The sequence below is a fragment of the Lynx rufus genome, unplaced genomic scaffold (assembly GCF_022079265.1).
Source record: "Lynx rufus isolate CCGP_SWC_20201006 ecotype Redwood Valley unplaced genomic scaffold, mLynRuf1.p SCAF_4, whole genome shotgun sequence".
Lineage (NCBI taxonomy): Eukaryota > Metazoa > Chordata > Mammalia > Carnivora > Felidae > Lynx > Lynx rufus.
Window position 1 is genome coordinate 17,514,682 of NW_025814856.1, and position 14,445 is coordinate 17,529,126.

The 14,445-nt window shown below is 47.5% G+C and overlaps 2 protein-coding genes across 4 annotated transcripts in view; both read right to left on the reverse strand.

Annotated features, from left to right (window-relative positions):
- The window catches only part of PRKAR2A (protein kinase cAMP-dependent type II regulatory subunit alpha), a 113,732-nt gene extending 110,497 nt beyond the window's left edge, over window positions 1–3,235 (reverse strand). Inside the window, exon 1 of the mRNA XM_047095049.1 lies at window positions 2,760–3,235. Within this exon, the coding sequence (XP_046951005.1) occupies window positions 2,760–3,012 (253 nt within the window). The 5' untranslated portion in view covers window positions 3,013–3,235. The remainder of the gene's footprint in view (window positions 1–2,759) is intronic.
- Window positions 3,236–8,856: 5,621 nt separating this feature from the next.
- SLC25A20 (solute carrier family 25 member 20) overlaps window positions 8,857–14,445 on the reverse strand; it is a 30,538-nt gene continuing 24,949 nt past the window's right edge. For 2 of the 3 annotated variants that reach the window (XM_047096729.1, XM_047096731.1), the window contains 5 exons: window positions 12,024–12,141; window positions 11,242–11,314; window positions 10,755–10,864; window positions 10,145–10,269; window positions 8,857–9,712 (listed from right to left, as the gene is read on the reverse strand). In XM_047096729.1, coding sequence (XP_046952685.1) covers window positions 9,650–9,712; window positions 10,145–10,269; window positions 10,755–10,864; window positions 11,242–11,314; window positions 12,024–12,141 — 489 coding nt within the window. In that variant the 3' untranslated portion in view covers window positions 8,857–9,649. Of the gene's footprint in view, window positions 9,713–10,144; window positions 10,270–10,549; window positions 10,611–10,754; window positions 10,865–11,241; window positions 11,315–12,023; window positions 12,142–14,445 lie in introns of those variants that run through there. The other variant, XM_047096730.1, reaches the window with a different exon arrangement.

The following is a 14,445-nucleotide window of genomic DNA, read 5'->3' on the forward strand; positions in this document are numbered from 1 at the left end:
TCAAATAGCATATAATTTTATAAACTGAATTGGTGGTTAGCCATACTAAACAAAATCTCTTTGTTATATACATATCTAACACTACATATCCTATTTCTTATTTTAAGTATTATAGGCTTATTGCCCTAATGTTCCTAATCACTGGATATGTATTTCTTTTCTTGTCTTTTTAAAAATTGTGGTAGGGGCACCTGGGTGGCTCAGTCGGTTAAGCATCTGGCTCTTGATTTTGGCTCAAGTCATGAGCTCACAGTTGGTGGGACAGAGCCCCAAGTAGGGCTCTGCACTGACAGTGCGGAGCCTGCTCAGGATTCTCTCTCTCTCCCTCTCTCTCTCTGCCCCTCCCCTGCTAGCTCACTCTCTCTCAAAATAAACATTTAAAAAATTGTGGTAAAATATACATAGCATAAAATTTACCATTTTACACATTTAAGTGTACAACTCACAGCACTAAGTACATTCACAGTGTTGTGCAACCATCACCCCTATCCAATTTCAGAACTTTATCATCCCGAACAGAAACTCAACACCCATTAAACAATAACACTCCATTACCAGCAACCTCCAGCTGCCAGTTAACCTGTATTCTACTTTATATCTCTCTGAATTCACCTATTTTAGGTAACTCATATAAGTGGAATCATAAAATATTTGTCTTTTTGTGTCTGGCATATTGCAGTAGCATAATGTTTCCAAGGTTCATCCATGTTGTAGCATGTATCAGAATTTCATTCTTATTAAAGGATGAATAGTATTTCATTGTATGTATATACCACAATTTACTTATCCATTCATCTTCTAATAGGACAGGGGTTGTTTCTACCTTTTGGATATTGTGAATAATGCTGCAGTGAACACTGGCATGTAACTATATGTTTGGCTCCCTGCTTTCAATTTCCTTGGATATATACAGAGCAGTGAAATTGCTCGATCATACAGTAATTCTATGTTTAACTTTTTGAGGAACCACCAAACTGTTTTCCACAACAGCCAGATCATTTTACATTCCCGCCAGTAATGAACAAGGGCTCCCACTTCTCTACATTCTCATCAACACTTGCTATTTTTTTTCATAATACCCATCCTCATGGGTGTGAAGTGGTATCTCATTGTGTGCAATGTATTTTTAGTCTATTATCTGTAAATAAAAGTTCACCTTGTGTTGATTTCTATAATTATACGTAGCACAGCCACTTTAGAAATATAAATAACAAATATTTACATGTTAGTAAAATAAAGCACAGAGTCACAAAGATTTAAGTCAACTCAATTTTTAAAAAGATATCAAAGATGACAAAGATAACACAAAACTTGTAAACTGTTTCACTCATCTGGGACTAATTTCTAAAATACTAACGTGTATACATAAAAATTTCACAAAGCAGGTTACAGCTTTGTGATTTATATATGTGTCAATGAAACAAACATAGCAGACACTCCTGAAATAAAACTTTTAAAGACACATTTATCCCTGGGAGATCATTGTCACTGTCCCCATTTTAAAGTGAATTTGAAATCAAACAGGTCTGACCACTTCTCTTAGACCACAAAGCAAATCTGTGCAGGAGATTTGGAAAATAACAACTTGATTTCAAGACTTTAGGCAAAAACCTCATAATTTAATATGCAATGTCAAAGAAACACAGAAGAACCATTTCTACCCTTAATGGTGAATAAACTATGGGAAGTTGTCCACAACACTGAAGCTTACGACCTCCAACAGCAATGACCGATAATTAACTCGTTAGTGTGACCTGAATGTGGATTCAACTCAGAACTAGTTTTGTTTTGTTTTGTTTTTTTCCAGTATGCTCTAATAACACTAAAGTCTCTAGCTTGGTCTCTGTTTTCATTGTTTTGTTAAATTTTGGCGGTTCAAAACTAGGATTATTCTACTGTTAAACTGACCAAGCTTAGGTTAAAGCAACCACGGAAAATGGAATTGCTTTTTGACAGCCTTGCTTAAACCAGATATAGAAAAGAGTTGTCTTTTTTCCTACACCCTATATGCTAAACAAGATAATTATCGTTTACCCTCACCAAATGTGATCCAATCGTTTTACTCAAGTTTAAATATATACTACATATATTTTAATAAATATTTTCAGAAATTTTAAGAAATACTAAGAATATTTTAAGAAATGCGTGTCCAGTTATGCAGAGGCGAAATGACCCGACTGGTATTTGCTTGAAAATACTTCAGCAAAGAAAAAAAAAAAAAAAAAGTAGAAATGAAACATTTGTGACAGATATTTAAACTGTTGAATGTGGATAGTGGCATACAGGGGTTCATTTCACCCTTTATCTGTCTACTTTTGTCTATGCTTAGTTTTCACCATAACTTTTCACAAAACGAATGATTTCCAAAGTTACCATCCCGGTTATTGAACACGAGTGAGTCGGTGGATGTGAGCGTCCTTGTCTTCAGCACGAAACCGGGCGAAGTGTCCCCCAGTAGAGGCGAGGCCGACGTGGGCTCCGCGCCACCACGCGGGCCGAAGGCGCGCACATTTGCTCCCAGGCTGAATCTGACAACTCACTCGGTGCGCTCGGGGCTCAGAGGACCGTGGAGCGCAGCTGGGAAGTGGAGCACGCGGGGCTCACGCCCGCGGCTCGGGAAACCCGGGCAAACTCTGCTGGAGAGCTCCAAGGTCCCAGCCCAGTGTGCTCGGCCCCCGCGGCCCCTCTAGATCGCTGGAGACCCCTGCACCGCCCCCTCCGTCCCCCCACCGCGAACGTCGGCCCAGCCCGCCGCCTACCATCCAAGTCCTCGTCGTCCTCCGACTCGCTCTCCGCCTTCGCGTCGGTGACCAGGCCAGGGCCGGGCTCTAGAGCCTGGGAGCCGGAAGGAGGGGCAGCGGGCGGGCTGGCGGCTTGCAAGCGGGCCTCGCGCAGGCGGGTGAAGTAGTCCACCGCGAAGTCGACGAGGTCGGGCGGCTGCTGCCGCAGCACCTCCACCGTGTAGCCCTGCAGCAGCTCCGTGAGCCCCGGCGGGATCTGGATGTGGCTCATGCCGGCGGCGGCCGCGAAGACAGGCGGGTCCGGGCCGCCGGCGGCCACTAGCTCCGCGCTCCCTCACGCCGGCCTCTCGCCTGGTGCCCGCAAGGTCTCCTCCCGCGCGACCCGGCTCCGGCCTTCCTCGCGCCGCCCTTCTGCCGGGTGTGCGTCTCCAGGCCGCACGACCCTACGCTACTACGGCTGGCCTGGCGCCGCCGCCGCTGTCACTGGGCAGCCGCCGCCGCCTCGGGGACCGACAGGCGGGCAGGCGGGACGGGCGGGGCAGGAGCCCGGGTTGTGACGCACGCGGCCGCGGGCGTGCGCGCCCCCGCCGCCCGCCGGCCCTCAGTGCGCGTGCGCCGCTGGGCAGCACCCTGGCTCAGAGCCGTCCGAGGTCGAGATCGAGTCGCGGTAATGAGTGGTCTACCCGCCAAAGGGAGTCGTCAGTGCTTTTCACCTAGTCCCTAAGACCTTTCATGTATTGTTTCAACACTCGCTAAGAGCCTCCTGTTTGCCAACACCTGGTAGGCTCCACGGACACAGCCTACAGCCAGAGAGCCAGACGCAGGCACATACATTAAAACCTCAGTGTGGTTCCAGTTGTGGTGGAGAGCAAGAGGGCCCACTTTAGGAGGTGACATTCAAGCTGACTCGGAGGCCTGGTAAAAAGTTAGGACCACCCTGGTCACTGGGTGGAATGGTGGCATGACCACAAGACCCTCGGAAGTCTGGCAAGAGATCTGCAAAATGTCAAACGGGGAAGGCCTTGTAGATAGTAGGAGTTTCAGTGATACAGTAATTTGGGAGCCACAGGCAGAGAAATAAGCCTGGAAGAGTCACTAAGCCAAACTTGGAGAAACTGGAATAAGGCCCAGGGCAGGAACAACCTCTATGCCTGTTCCTCCTCTTGAGCATTCCCACCAAGATTCCCAGGACTAGGCCTGCGCACCTCTTCTCTTCCCACACTCCACCCTGGACTCACACTGATGGTGTTGAGCAGACCACAAGGCACTGTTATCCTTTGCCCCTAGGGAGGGGGCATAGGTGAATTGGAGAGGCTAGGCTATTTCCCAAGTTGCCCCCTTCACCCACACCAGATTGGAAGGGAATAGAAAAAGGTGACTGCCCTGGGTCACAATGCTGACAAAAGGCTGGGTAGGCATAGGACAGAGTCCTGCCTCTCGTTGCTGGGCCCAGCCAGAAAGTGACTAGCTGTAGGCTTGGGAACCTCAAAGGCATTTAGGATGGTTAAGCTCCACCTGGTAATTACCTAGTATTAATTAAAATCAGCACTAAGACCTCTCATATTGGCTTGGCACACACCCAGGAGCTCAGTGCTGCTGGGAACTGAGCTTCTGGAAATAAGAGCAACTGATCCCCACTGGTATAGAAGCCACCCACGCTCTAGGCCAGGTAGGCCTGTGATTCCAAATAGCAATGTCTCCCTGGTTATGTTCCTGGACCCCTAGAAAGAGTCTTGGACCCTCTACTTTGTGAGAGGAGGGATAGTATCCAACTTGTTTCCTGCTGGTCCTTACTGCACACTCTTTAGAGATTGAATGAATGAATGAATGAATGGTTTCCACACACCAAGCAAAGCCAGTGAAACTGTTCTCCTGACCCGTCTCAGAACTAGGATACTTTTCTTCAAAGCTGTGTTTCTGATCTCAGCATATGAACACTGCACTAAGGATAGGCAGTAAGAAGCTAAAGGGGCAGGGTTCCCCAACTCTTCTCTGCTCTTGAGTAAACCGACCCTTCCAAGTTTTCCAGGAGTCAGAACATACCCAGAAAACCTGGGTGTGACTCCACTGCACCACCACACCTGAGGATCTGCCTGCTTCAAACAATCCTACAACCAACCCTTTGGAAAGGCGAATTCATAACTCCACTCCCTAGTTTGCTCATTCTTCAGGTTTTATATGTTTTAAAGGGGGACAGGTGCCTGTACAGTTAGGACTCTGACCTCAATTACAAAATAAGATAGAGGAAGGCTACTCCAGGGCTGATGACAGAGCTGGGTGTGGGTAGGCTCTCCCAGTTACACCAAGGAACTTCCATCAGCCTCTGCCAGGAGCAGGTCGGTTTGCTCTCAGATGCACCAAAGCTTCACCATCTATCCAGCAAACGGGACATTCAAAGGGCATCTTTGGAACTGGAAGGAACGACAGCAACAGAAAGCAGGAAACCCATAGCTGTTCCAAACCAGCCTGAGAGAGAGGAAGGACAGCCAGCCAGCCTCGAGGCCCTACTTGGCTCCCCTCCCCTAACACCTGGTCCAAGAGCAGGGATCCATCCCTGCACCTTCCAAGAAGCCCTTCTGTAGTAAGTGGAGTCTCAAGGGCCTTCATGAATGCCTAGCTGAGCTGGCCAAAGAAGGGTTCCCTAGAGAAAGAATACTAGGGCCCCGAATCCCACATCTTCTACCCTTACCTCCTAGGACTGCCTTTGTTCAAGCCTGTCCAGCTGCACCATTGGAGGTTACTGTGGCAACCAGACCCACAGGCAGCCAGTAACCGGGAAACAGCTGCCAACAGTGTGATGGTGGGTGAAAAGGCCAAAAACACAGACTCTCAAAAGCAAGAGAAATACAGAGACTGTGGTAGAGAAGAGGAGTTCCCAGAGCACTGACATGACAGGCACTCAGCTCCAAGCCAGTCCTAGGAGTCACTACCCAGCAGGCAGTCAAATCTTGCACAGACTGCCACACCAACAACCACAGGCAGACATGAACACAATGGGGCCAATTATCAGAGATTTTACAACTATGGATACACAGTAATACAGGTGGGGTACATGGTTAGCCCCATAGTAGTGGGTCTGGTGAAAATGAACATGGGTGGGGCACCAACTATTATGTCCAACGAAACAGTGGATTTCATGTAATCTTGATTGAACTCACAACCGTGTGATCAAGACCCGAGCTGAGATCAAGAGTCAGATGCTTAACCAACTGAGCCACCCAGGTACCCTGATAGGTTTATTATTTTAAAGTTTGTTGTTTTTTGTTTTTGTTTTTTTTCTCTTTCCAGGAAGAAGGGATACACCCAAACTCTCCCAGACTCCTCTGGAAGGCTGCTCTTGGCTCAGACCTCCCAGCTTATACTCCTCTGCCCTCTGATACCTTCTGCCTACTGGGGGTGGGGGAGGAGACTCAGCCCCAGCAACAACACCTCCCTCTTCTCTGCCCAAAGGGGATCTCTAAGCCACTCCATTCCCCTACTTGTCTCCAGGGACCCATTGGTCACCTGATCACCTCTGCACATCAGCCCCACTGGTCCAGTCAGTCATCCCAGCTCATTTAGTATCTACCACCATCAGTTTCTATTTTGCCTTAAAAGCGTTTATGATCCTCGTTGACAGGAATAATTGGGGAAATAGGTTATGTTTTGTCTGTCATCACCCAAGCTGTCCTTCAGCCTCTATAATGCCTCCTTCATGGGGCCACTGCCTTTGGTCCAGAAAGTCTGGTCTATTTTAACAAGCATCCATGCCCCAGGAAGCAGTTAAATCCCAAGGCATGTGTTTCTGTACCTGTGAGCCACCCCCTCCCAGGACACTGTGTCCCCAGAAAGTGTCAGTCTCTGTAGTGGACCTTGGATCTGCCTCAGAGACCCGTCAGGGCAAGGACTGAACCTGGAAAGCAAGGGAGAGCCTGGCTGGAGAGTCACAGGCCTACATGCTCACCAGAGCAGAGAAAGCAGAAAAGAGAGCCCTCAGGGAACATCTGGCCCTGGGGCTTTCCCAGTGCCTGTAGGGACTGTGTGCTATCTGTGGCCTGACTCACAGGTCAGATGCCTGGGCTTTGACCCTGTGGCACAGACAGGCCTCCTGGAGCTTGGGTCAAGCAGCCCCAGGACAGCCTCTGATAGCATCACAAACCTTTCTTCAGGCCTGTGGATACCCAGACCTCACTCTATTACCTGTCCTCTATTATCAATTTGCCAATGATCTTGACAGATCAGTTTATCCTGTCTGAGCCATAGCTTCCACATCTGAAAGTGGGGGTAAAAATTCTTGCCCACTAAACATTGAGTTACATGGGGATAAAGAAATAAGACCAAACCAATGAAAAGGTTAGAAAGGGCATAGGGGGTTCCAGACTCAAAAGAACTGTAGGGAAAGAATTATGTGTTGAGATAATATGACCTTACAGCAGAAATGGCATTACTGTTGCTTTTTTTTTTTTTTTTTTTTTTTTTTTGAGAGAGAGAGAGTGAGAGAGCACACAAGTGGGGGAGAGAGGCAGAGAGAGAGAAACTTAAGCAGGCTCTATGCTCAGGGCAGAGCCCAATGCAGTGCTTGATCCCACAGCCCTGGGATCAAGAGTTGGACATTCAACCGACTGAGCCACCCAGATGCCCCACTAGTGTTGCTTCTAATAGGCTTGTTGCAACATCCCACCATCTGCCTCTCACCTTTGACCCACTTATACTCTGCTTTGTGCCTGGGTGAGGCTGTTATCATCAGTTGGTTGTTTTAACACTTGCGTCTCACTTCTACCTTAAGACTGTGACAGAGAAATTGCTGAGGAGGGCCCTAACCTCTTCCCCCACCTATCCCCATCAGGGAGAGAAAAGATATATCAGGAACAGGTGGCATTTCAAAGTGCATCATAAAAAGGAAGTGCCAGTCAGGAGGGAGTTACTCACCATCTGTTCTGCTCCCTTCACAAATATGCCTCCTGGGGCTTCCCTATTTGACTTAACACCTACTGAACAACCAAAGGAGTAAAAGAATCTACCACCACTAACATCAAGGAACCAAAACATTCCATTTTAAAATGGAAGTTGTTTCAAAGGGCAAATTATCCAGAAGCACAGACTGTAAAAGTGATCCTGAGCCATGGGAATGACTGTCATTTGGCTGGAACGTAAATGCACTCACATGGGCTTCCAGGCAAAGGCTGAGGTTGCAGCACTGTCTCAAGGACAGGGTGCTCCCGAGAAGAGCTTCAGGAAACACATATGTGGCCATCTCCAAACCAGTGAGAAATCAAAGACATCCTGCAGAATGAGGGGGCAGGTGTAACACTGAATTAATCTTCCCAAGCAGAGGGCACACAATTTTCATCTCTAAATGTTATTTGTTTTGTTTTACTTGACCATAATTCCTATCTGGTCATCCAAAATATGTTCCCTGGAAGAAAGTGTCCTTCCTTAAACCCCCAAATCTTCAGCTTCCTGCCCAACTGGCCATATCCACTCCCAGATGGGGGTGGGTCCCTACCCCCTCACCCCTTTATGCAGAGTGATGGCTTTAAAGCCAAAGTCCAAGGATCTCTGTGCAGCTGCAGTAAGGTGGGAAGTGCCAGCAGAACTGTAACTGTAACTGCCAGATGAGACAATGCCAGAGAAGCCCAGCTCCTGTAGCCTTGCCATCCACCAGACAAGGACAAACTAATTTGTCTCCTTCACCTCCTCTGGATGCACCTAGGCATCAATTTGTCTAATTAGCAAGGCCCATTTGGTGACATCAGATCACAGTGACCCCAATAACCATATGAAGAGTCAAGATTGATTTTGGCTTTTAGAACAATCAACTCTCTGTTAGCTCAGACAGCCATGTGGCTGAGGGCAGAGAGATAAAAGAATGAAGAGAAGGGCTGCAGGCTTGTACTGAGAACTGTGGGAACAATTAGCAATCAAGTCACCTGGTACCCCCACACCCTTCCCCATCAAGCAGCTGCTGTTCGGACATCAGGGAAGGCTGGGCTAGCCAAAACTTCTTCCTCTTTCTCCTGCTGAAGCCCCTGCCTGAAGCCACCAAGGACAGATACCAGATCCCTGACAGCCTCAGTCAAGGCTACAGGCTACCTGTTGAAATGACCCAAATCAAAAGAAAATTTCACACAATGCAAAAATTAGAAACAATATTTATTGTTTCCTGTTAAAAGAGGGCGCTCTCATGAGGAAAGAGTGTGCAAAAATGGCCTTTTCTACACCCTAGGTTTTGTCACTTATCTCAGCAGGGCTCGGACTGTTGATTCCAAACCCTCCTCACTCTGTAGGAGGGAAAGCTCTCCATCTACTCTTGGGAAATTGGGCTACTTAGTTTAAGTTTTGATTACCTGAATGCATTAAAAAAAAAAAAAAATCAAACTGTTAACAGGCTATCTGCCCCTAGGCACATTTGTTCACTCCACTTGGACAGAGAGATGTGGGCCTCAAGTCCACATCCTCACATGCAGGCCAGGATTATATGATACCCTGGAAACCTGGTGTGTGTTCCTTGGTAGGGATTGAAGAACACCCCAGCTCCTGGTCAGCCGGTTGAAAACATGCACAGTGCCTCCAGTGAGACGCTGAGATTCCCTCTTTCTCGAGGAGTATTTTGGGTATAATAGGGCCTGTAGTCAACCAGTAGACAGCTCTCTGACCACAGGTCGTATCTGGTCTGAAAGCTACTTACTCCACCTCCAAATCCTCTTGAGATCCCTTAAACTGACAAGAGTAAATTCAAGTCTCAAAGTGGCAGACCAAGTTATACCAGGTAGAGGATGTCATTAAGGCAATGGTCTCAACAAGTCCATGCACACAGCTCTAATCCCACCATTCCCCTCCTTTTGCCCTTCAGGACTGACTAGTCCTGCCCACTGCTTCTTCCTCGGTGATAGCTTCCATCATCCAGAAGCCTCGAGCAGCCTTCAGCCTCACAAGTTGGGAGTGGCCCAGTTAAGGAACTTCATGGCAACTTCAAAGCCAAGGAAACAGGCCTGAGAAGGGGTTGGAAGGAAGAGAAAAACCAGCAGGCGTTGTGACTATCACAGAGACCACAGCTAACCCTGTCAGGACCAGAACTACTCCCTAACTTCATCAGGACCCTCCCTAACTTCATTCCTACCCCAGGTCAGGGAATCAAGCTGTGCTTTCTCATTCCTGAGAGGGGAAGAACATCCATGTTTCACAATTGCCCACTTCTGATGGCCAAGTCGGAAATCAAAGCCCCTCCCCTCAGAGAATCCCAAAGACAAACCCTCCTGAAGCTTCAGGAAAGGAAGCAAATAAGGAGGCTCTGGCTGAGGGTAGGATTTGGGGAAAACTGAGCTCCCAATCTAATCCTAGGAGCAAGCAAAAGTCAACCCACCTAGACTTTGGACCCTGCTCTAAGCTCCAAAGGGAAAGTACAGCCCCTGTCTGCCACTCACCGCGTTGGCTGGAAAGGCTCGGATCATCACTGCATTGAATCCCTTATACAAAGATGTGACTCCTTCATCCCGGATCAGCTCTCTCAGCACATCTCTGAAACCGTTAGGATATTTTCCAGGAGGTGCTGTGGGTGAAATCCAACTGTTAAGGCTTTAGGAAGCTTCCTGACCTAACCATGATGACCCACGTGGGGACAATTTTGTAGTCAAGTCTTCCTGCAGGGTCACAGCATCAGGAAGAAGACACCTTGCAGGTCATCTGGGACAAGTCCACAGACAACACAGTTCACTTTGGGAGAAACAGACACACTGTCTGGATTACTGATGCTAAGGGAGTGGAGAAGAATAAAGAATGAAATAATCCTCTGCTCATGTGAAGGCAGAAGAGTTGATTTGACTGCTTACCTCACTTATTTTGTGTTTTGGCCAACAGGAAGTGAGTCTAGGGTTCCTAGAACACAAATGACTACAAGGGAAAATGTTGATCAGACAGATGCTGGGTGCTGCTGTGGAGAGTGAGTATCTTCAGGGCCCTAAGAGCTCTGCACCCCAGGGGCAGCCAGTGCTGGGACCCACTCCACCCTCATCTACCCCACTACCCTCCACTAACCAGTCTGGAAGCGGGACTTGAGCACGTCCGGGGGGATTGCCACAGCCCAGTTGAAGATCCCAGCGATGCCCCCAGCCACCAGGATCCGAGGCACACTGAGCTCACTGACACTGCAGAATACCAACCGCAGAATACCAACCGCAGTCAGACAAAGGCTATGAGAGTGGCGTCTAGACCATCCCTCCTATGGCAGATGGGGCAGTGAGAGAGAGGGAGAAACTGGCCAGAGGGAGGAGGTCCAAGGCCAGGGCTCCTGTGACATGGCAGCTGCCACTCCTTGGAGGAAGTTTCATGAACTTGTTTTATATACTTGCTCCAGTAGGTGAGGTACAGAGTTAGCGGTATTAGATGGGTCTCAGCAGCAAGGAGAGTTAAGTGGATATGGAACCAGGAGCAAGCCCCACTCTGCCATCAGACCCATTCACAGTAAAGGGCAACCAACCCATGACTGAGCAAAGTGGCTTCTAAGTTCTTCTGTTCTCCTTACCTCTTTCCCTCTGGAGTGAAGATATTTTTCAGCCACTCATATGTCATGAAATACATCCCACTGGCTGGAACATCTGTTAGCAGCAAGAAAGAGGTGAATTAAATGATATAAAATCCTCACAGATTTCTTGAATTTAGAAGAGTCAAGCTTGGCACTGGCCCCTTCAAGGCTCCTTGGGAAGGTCCTCAGCAGCACTTCTTATCTGCATTAACTCCTGTGCAGTAATTAGATGCCACTAGTGTGAGTGAGCACAAACATGCATGACAACATTTCATCTTCAAAGCCCCTTCTGAGTAGTCCCCACTGACATGCCCACTCCAAGTTACAAGCACTGCTAGTCTCTGGCCTTCCTCCAAGCTACCATGTTAGGACAAGGATGAGGCTGTGTCTGCCTTTCCTACTGCCACCCCAGCAGAACATGCGTCTCGAAACCATGGTGAGCCCCAGTGTCCTTAAGTCATTCTTTCCTCCCACTCATCCCTCCAGCCATGATTTCTACCTACTTTCCAGTCCCCTGTAACTGCCACTGTCTTAATACATCCTTGAGGGCCAGCCTGCCAGAAGGTTGTTGGTTCCCCCTGCCCCCATCCTCATTTGTGTCCATGCTGGCTGGGGTGAGACTGCCTAAAACCAGGGCACACCATGCCAGCCTTCTCAGCCATAAGTGTGGTTTGCATGGTGCCAAAGCTAATCTGGGGACCCAGGTAAGACCCTCTGTGGCAAATGCACCTCAGACGAGCCCCCAACCAAGGTGACCTCAGGTGGAGAACCTAAAAGGTTACCTCGCATGAGGGTGAGCACTGTCCCTTTGTAAATGCCTCGGATCCCAGACTCCTGATACAGCTTCTTTGCACAGTCCAAAGCCCCAGTGTATTTGGTTTCCCCTGAAGAAGCCTGAATCTGAAAGGGAGGGAAAAGTCATCAAAGTCAGCGGCAGCAACATCGAAGTCAATAGACTCAGCATGTTACAGAAGATTACAAGGTGAGTGTGGATGTGGTCATTAGGCATTAGACCAAGAAACACTTCACTGTCAAACTGACGGTTATTTGGAAAATAGAATATTGGTGGAAGTCACTAGGAAATAAAGCTAAATAAAAATATCACAAAGTATGCATATACTGACAAGAAAAAAAAATCAACAGAAGAATTGGAAAATAAGTGGAGGAACCCTCAAATCCAAGAGCATTCCCAATAAAGCTAGTTGGAAGGTCTAGAAAGGAGACAAATACTTCAGTCATTCACTTATTCCTCCAACAAATACCCACTGAATACCAAACCCATTCCAAGCCCTCACTGATCAGGAAGCCTGGTTAAGGAAAGGTGAACAGGAAATGGCATTCAGAGTTCTAAGTCCTGGGATAGAAGTCCTATGCAGAGCCAGGGGAAGGCCAAGGAGAGGCCCCCATCCCAGCTTCAGGGATCCAGAGCCTAAGAGTCAAGAGCATGAGAAAGGCAGGCTGGGGTAATCCCAGAAAAGATCCGAGAGAAAGATCCCCATGCAAGATCCATAGGAAGTACAGAGTCAAAGGGAATCAACACACAGAGGCATCAACCAAAGAATAATTAAAGCTGGAGAGTTCGGCTTTAACAGTCCCAAGGAGAAACACTTACAAAATAAATATAGAAGTCCAATAACTTTCTTTGTCTTTTTTTACGTTTATTTACTTTTTAAAAAAAAAAATTTTTTTTAACGTTCATTTATTTTTGAGACAGAGAGAGACAGAGCATGAACAGGGGAGGGGCACAGAGAGAGGGAGACACAGAATCTGAAACAGGCTCCAGGCTCTGAGCTGTCAGCACAGAGCCCGACGCGGGGCTCGAACTCACGGACCGCGAGATCATGACCTGAGCCGAAGTCGGACGTTTATTTACTTTTGAGAGGAAGAGAGGGAGAGAGAACGTGTGCCTATGAGTGTGCACGAGCAGGGGAGGGGCAGAGAGGGACAGAGGATCCAAAGCAGGCTCCACACTGACAGTAGCAAGCCTGAGCCTGATGCAGGGCTTGAACTCACGAACCATGAGATCAAGACCTGTGCCAAAGTCAGACACTCAACCGACACATATCCCAAGTCTAATAATTTTCTTACACACCAGCAATAACAAGTTGAAAATAATGGAAAATAATTCCATTCAAAATAGCAATAAAGGGGCATCAGGGTGACTCAGTCAGTTGAGCGCTGAACTCTTGATTTCGGCTCAGGTCATGATCCCAGGGTCATGGGATCAAGCCCCACATCAGGTTCTGTGCTGAATGTGACACCTGCTTAAGATTCTCCCTCCCTTAGGGGCACCTGGGTGGCTCAGTCGATTGAGCGTCCAATTTCGGCTCAGGTCATGATCTCACGGCTCGTGAGTTCAAGCCCCACATCAGGCTCTGTGCTGACAGCTCGGAGCCTGGAGCCTGCTTTGGATTCTGTGTCTCCCCCTCTCTCTGCCCCTGCCCCACTTATGTTTTGTCTCTCTCTCAAAAATAAATAAACATTAAAAATTTTTCTAAAAATAACAAAATAGCAATAAAATAGATGCATATCAAGCAGTAATAGGATTTGCATAAATAAAACTCTAAAATATCTCTGGGGGACATAAAAGAAGAAATTAATAAAAAGTCATAATTTCTGGTTTATTAGAAAGATCAATTTTTCTAAAAATAATAAATTTAAAACAATGTCAATCAAGTATCAATGGCTTTTTAAAATACAACTTCCCCAAATGATCTGGGCACATGTAGGCCTGGAATGTCTGAGGAATAGCAAGGAGACCCATGTGACCAGAGGACACTGGAGCTGACTCACAGTGACCTGGGAGGCCAAAGAGGATCGGTATGGAATTGACATATTACTACCAGAATCTTCTGTTTAGTGATGAAGGTGACCTGGGGCAATGTGACTGCAAATGGAGGGATGAGAAGGGATAGACTTGGCATCTGTTGAAAGCAAACTTGAACTATTCAACAGATGGGATATATACAGTGAGAAGGAGAGGAACCTAGCATGACTCCTGGGCTTTAGAGCTGAACAACTAGAAGGATGGTGTTGCCACAATTGAGTTGCAGAAGGTTGTAGGTGGAGCAGTTATTGGGAAAGACCAGGAGTTCGTTTTTGCACACAGTGACTCTAAGGTGCCTATTAGTGTCCAAATGGAAATGTTGGATAAACTAGTCTGGAGTTGAGGAAAAGGCTGAGTTGGAAATACAAACCAAAGAA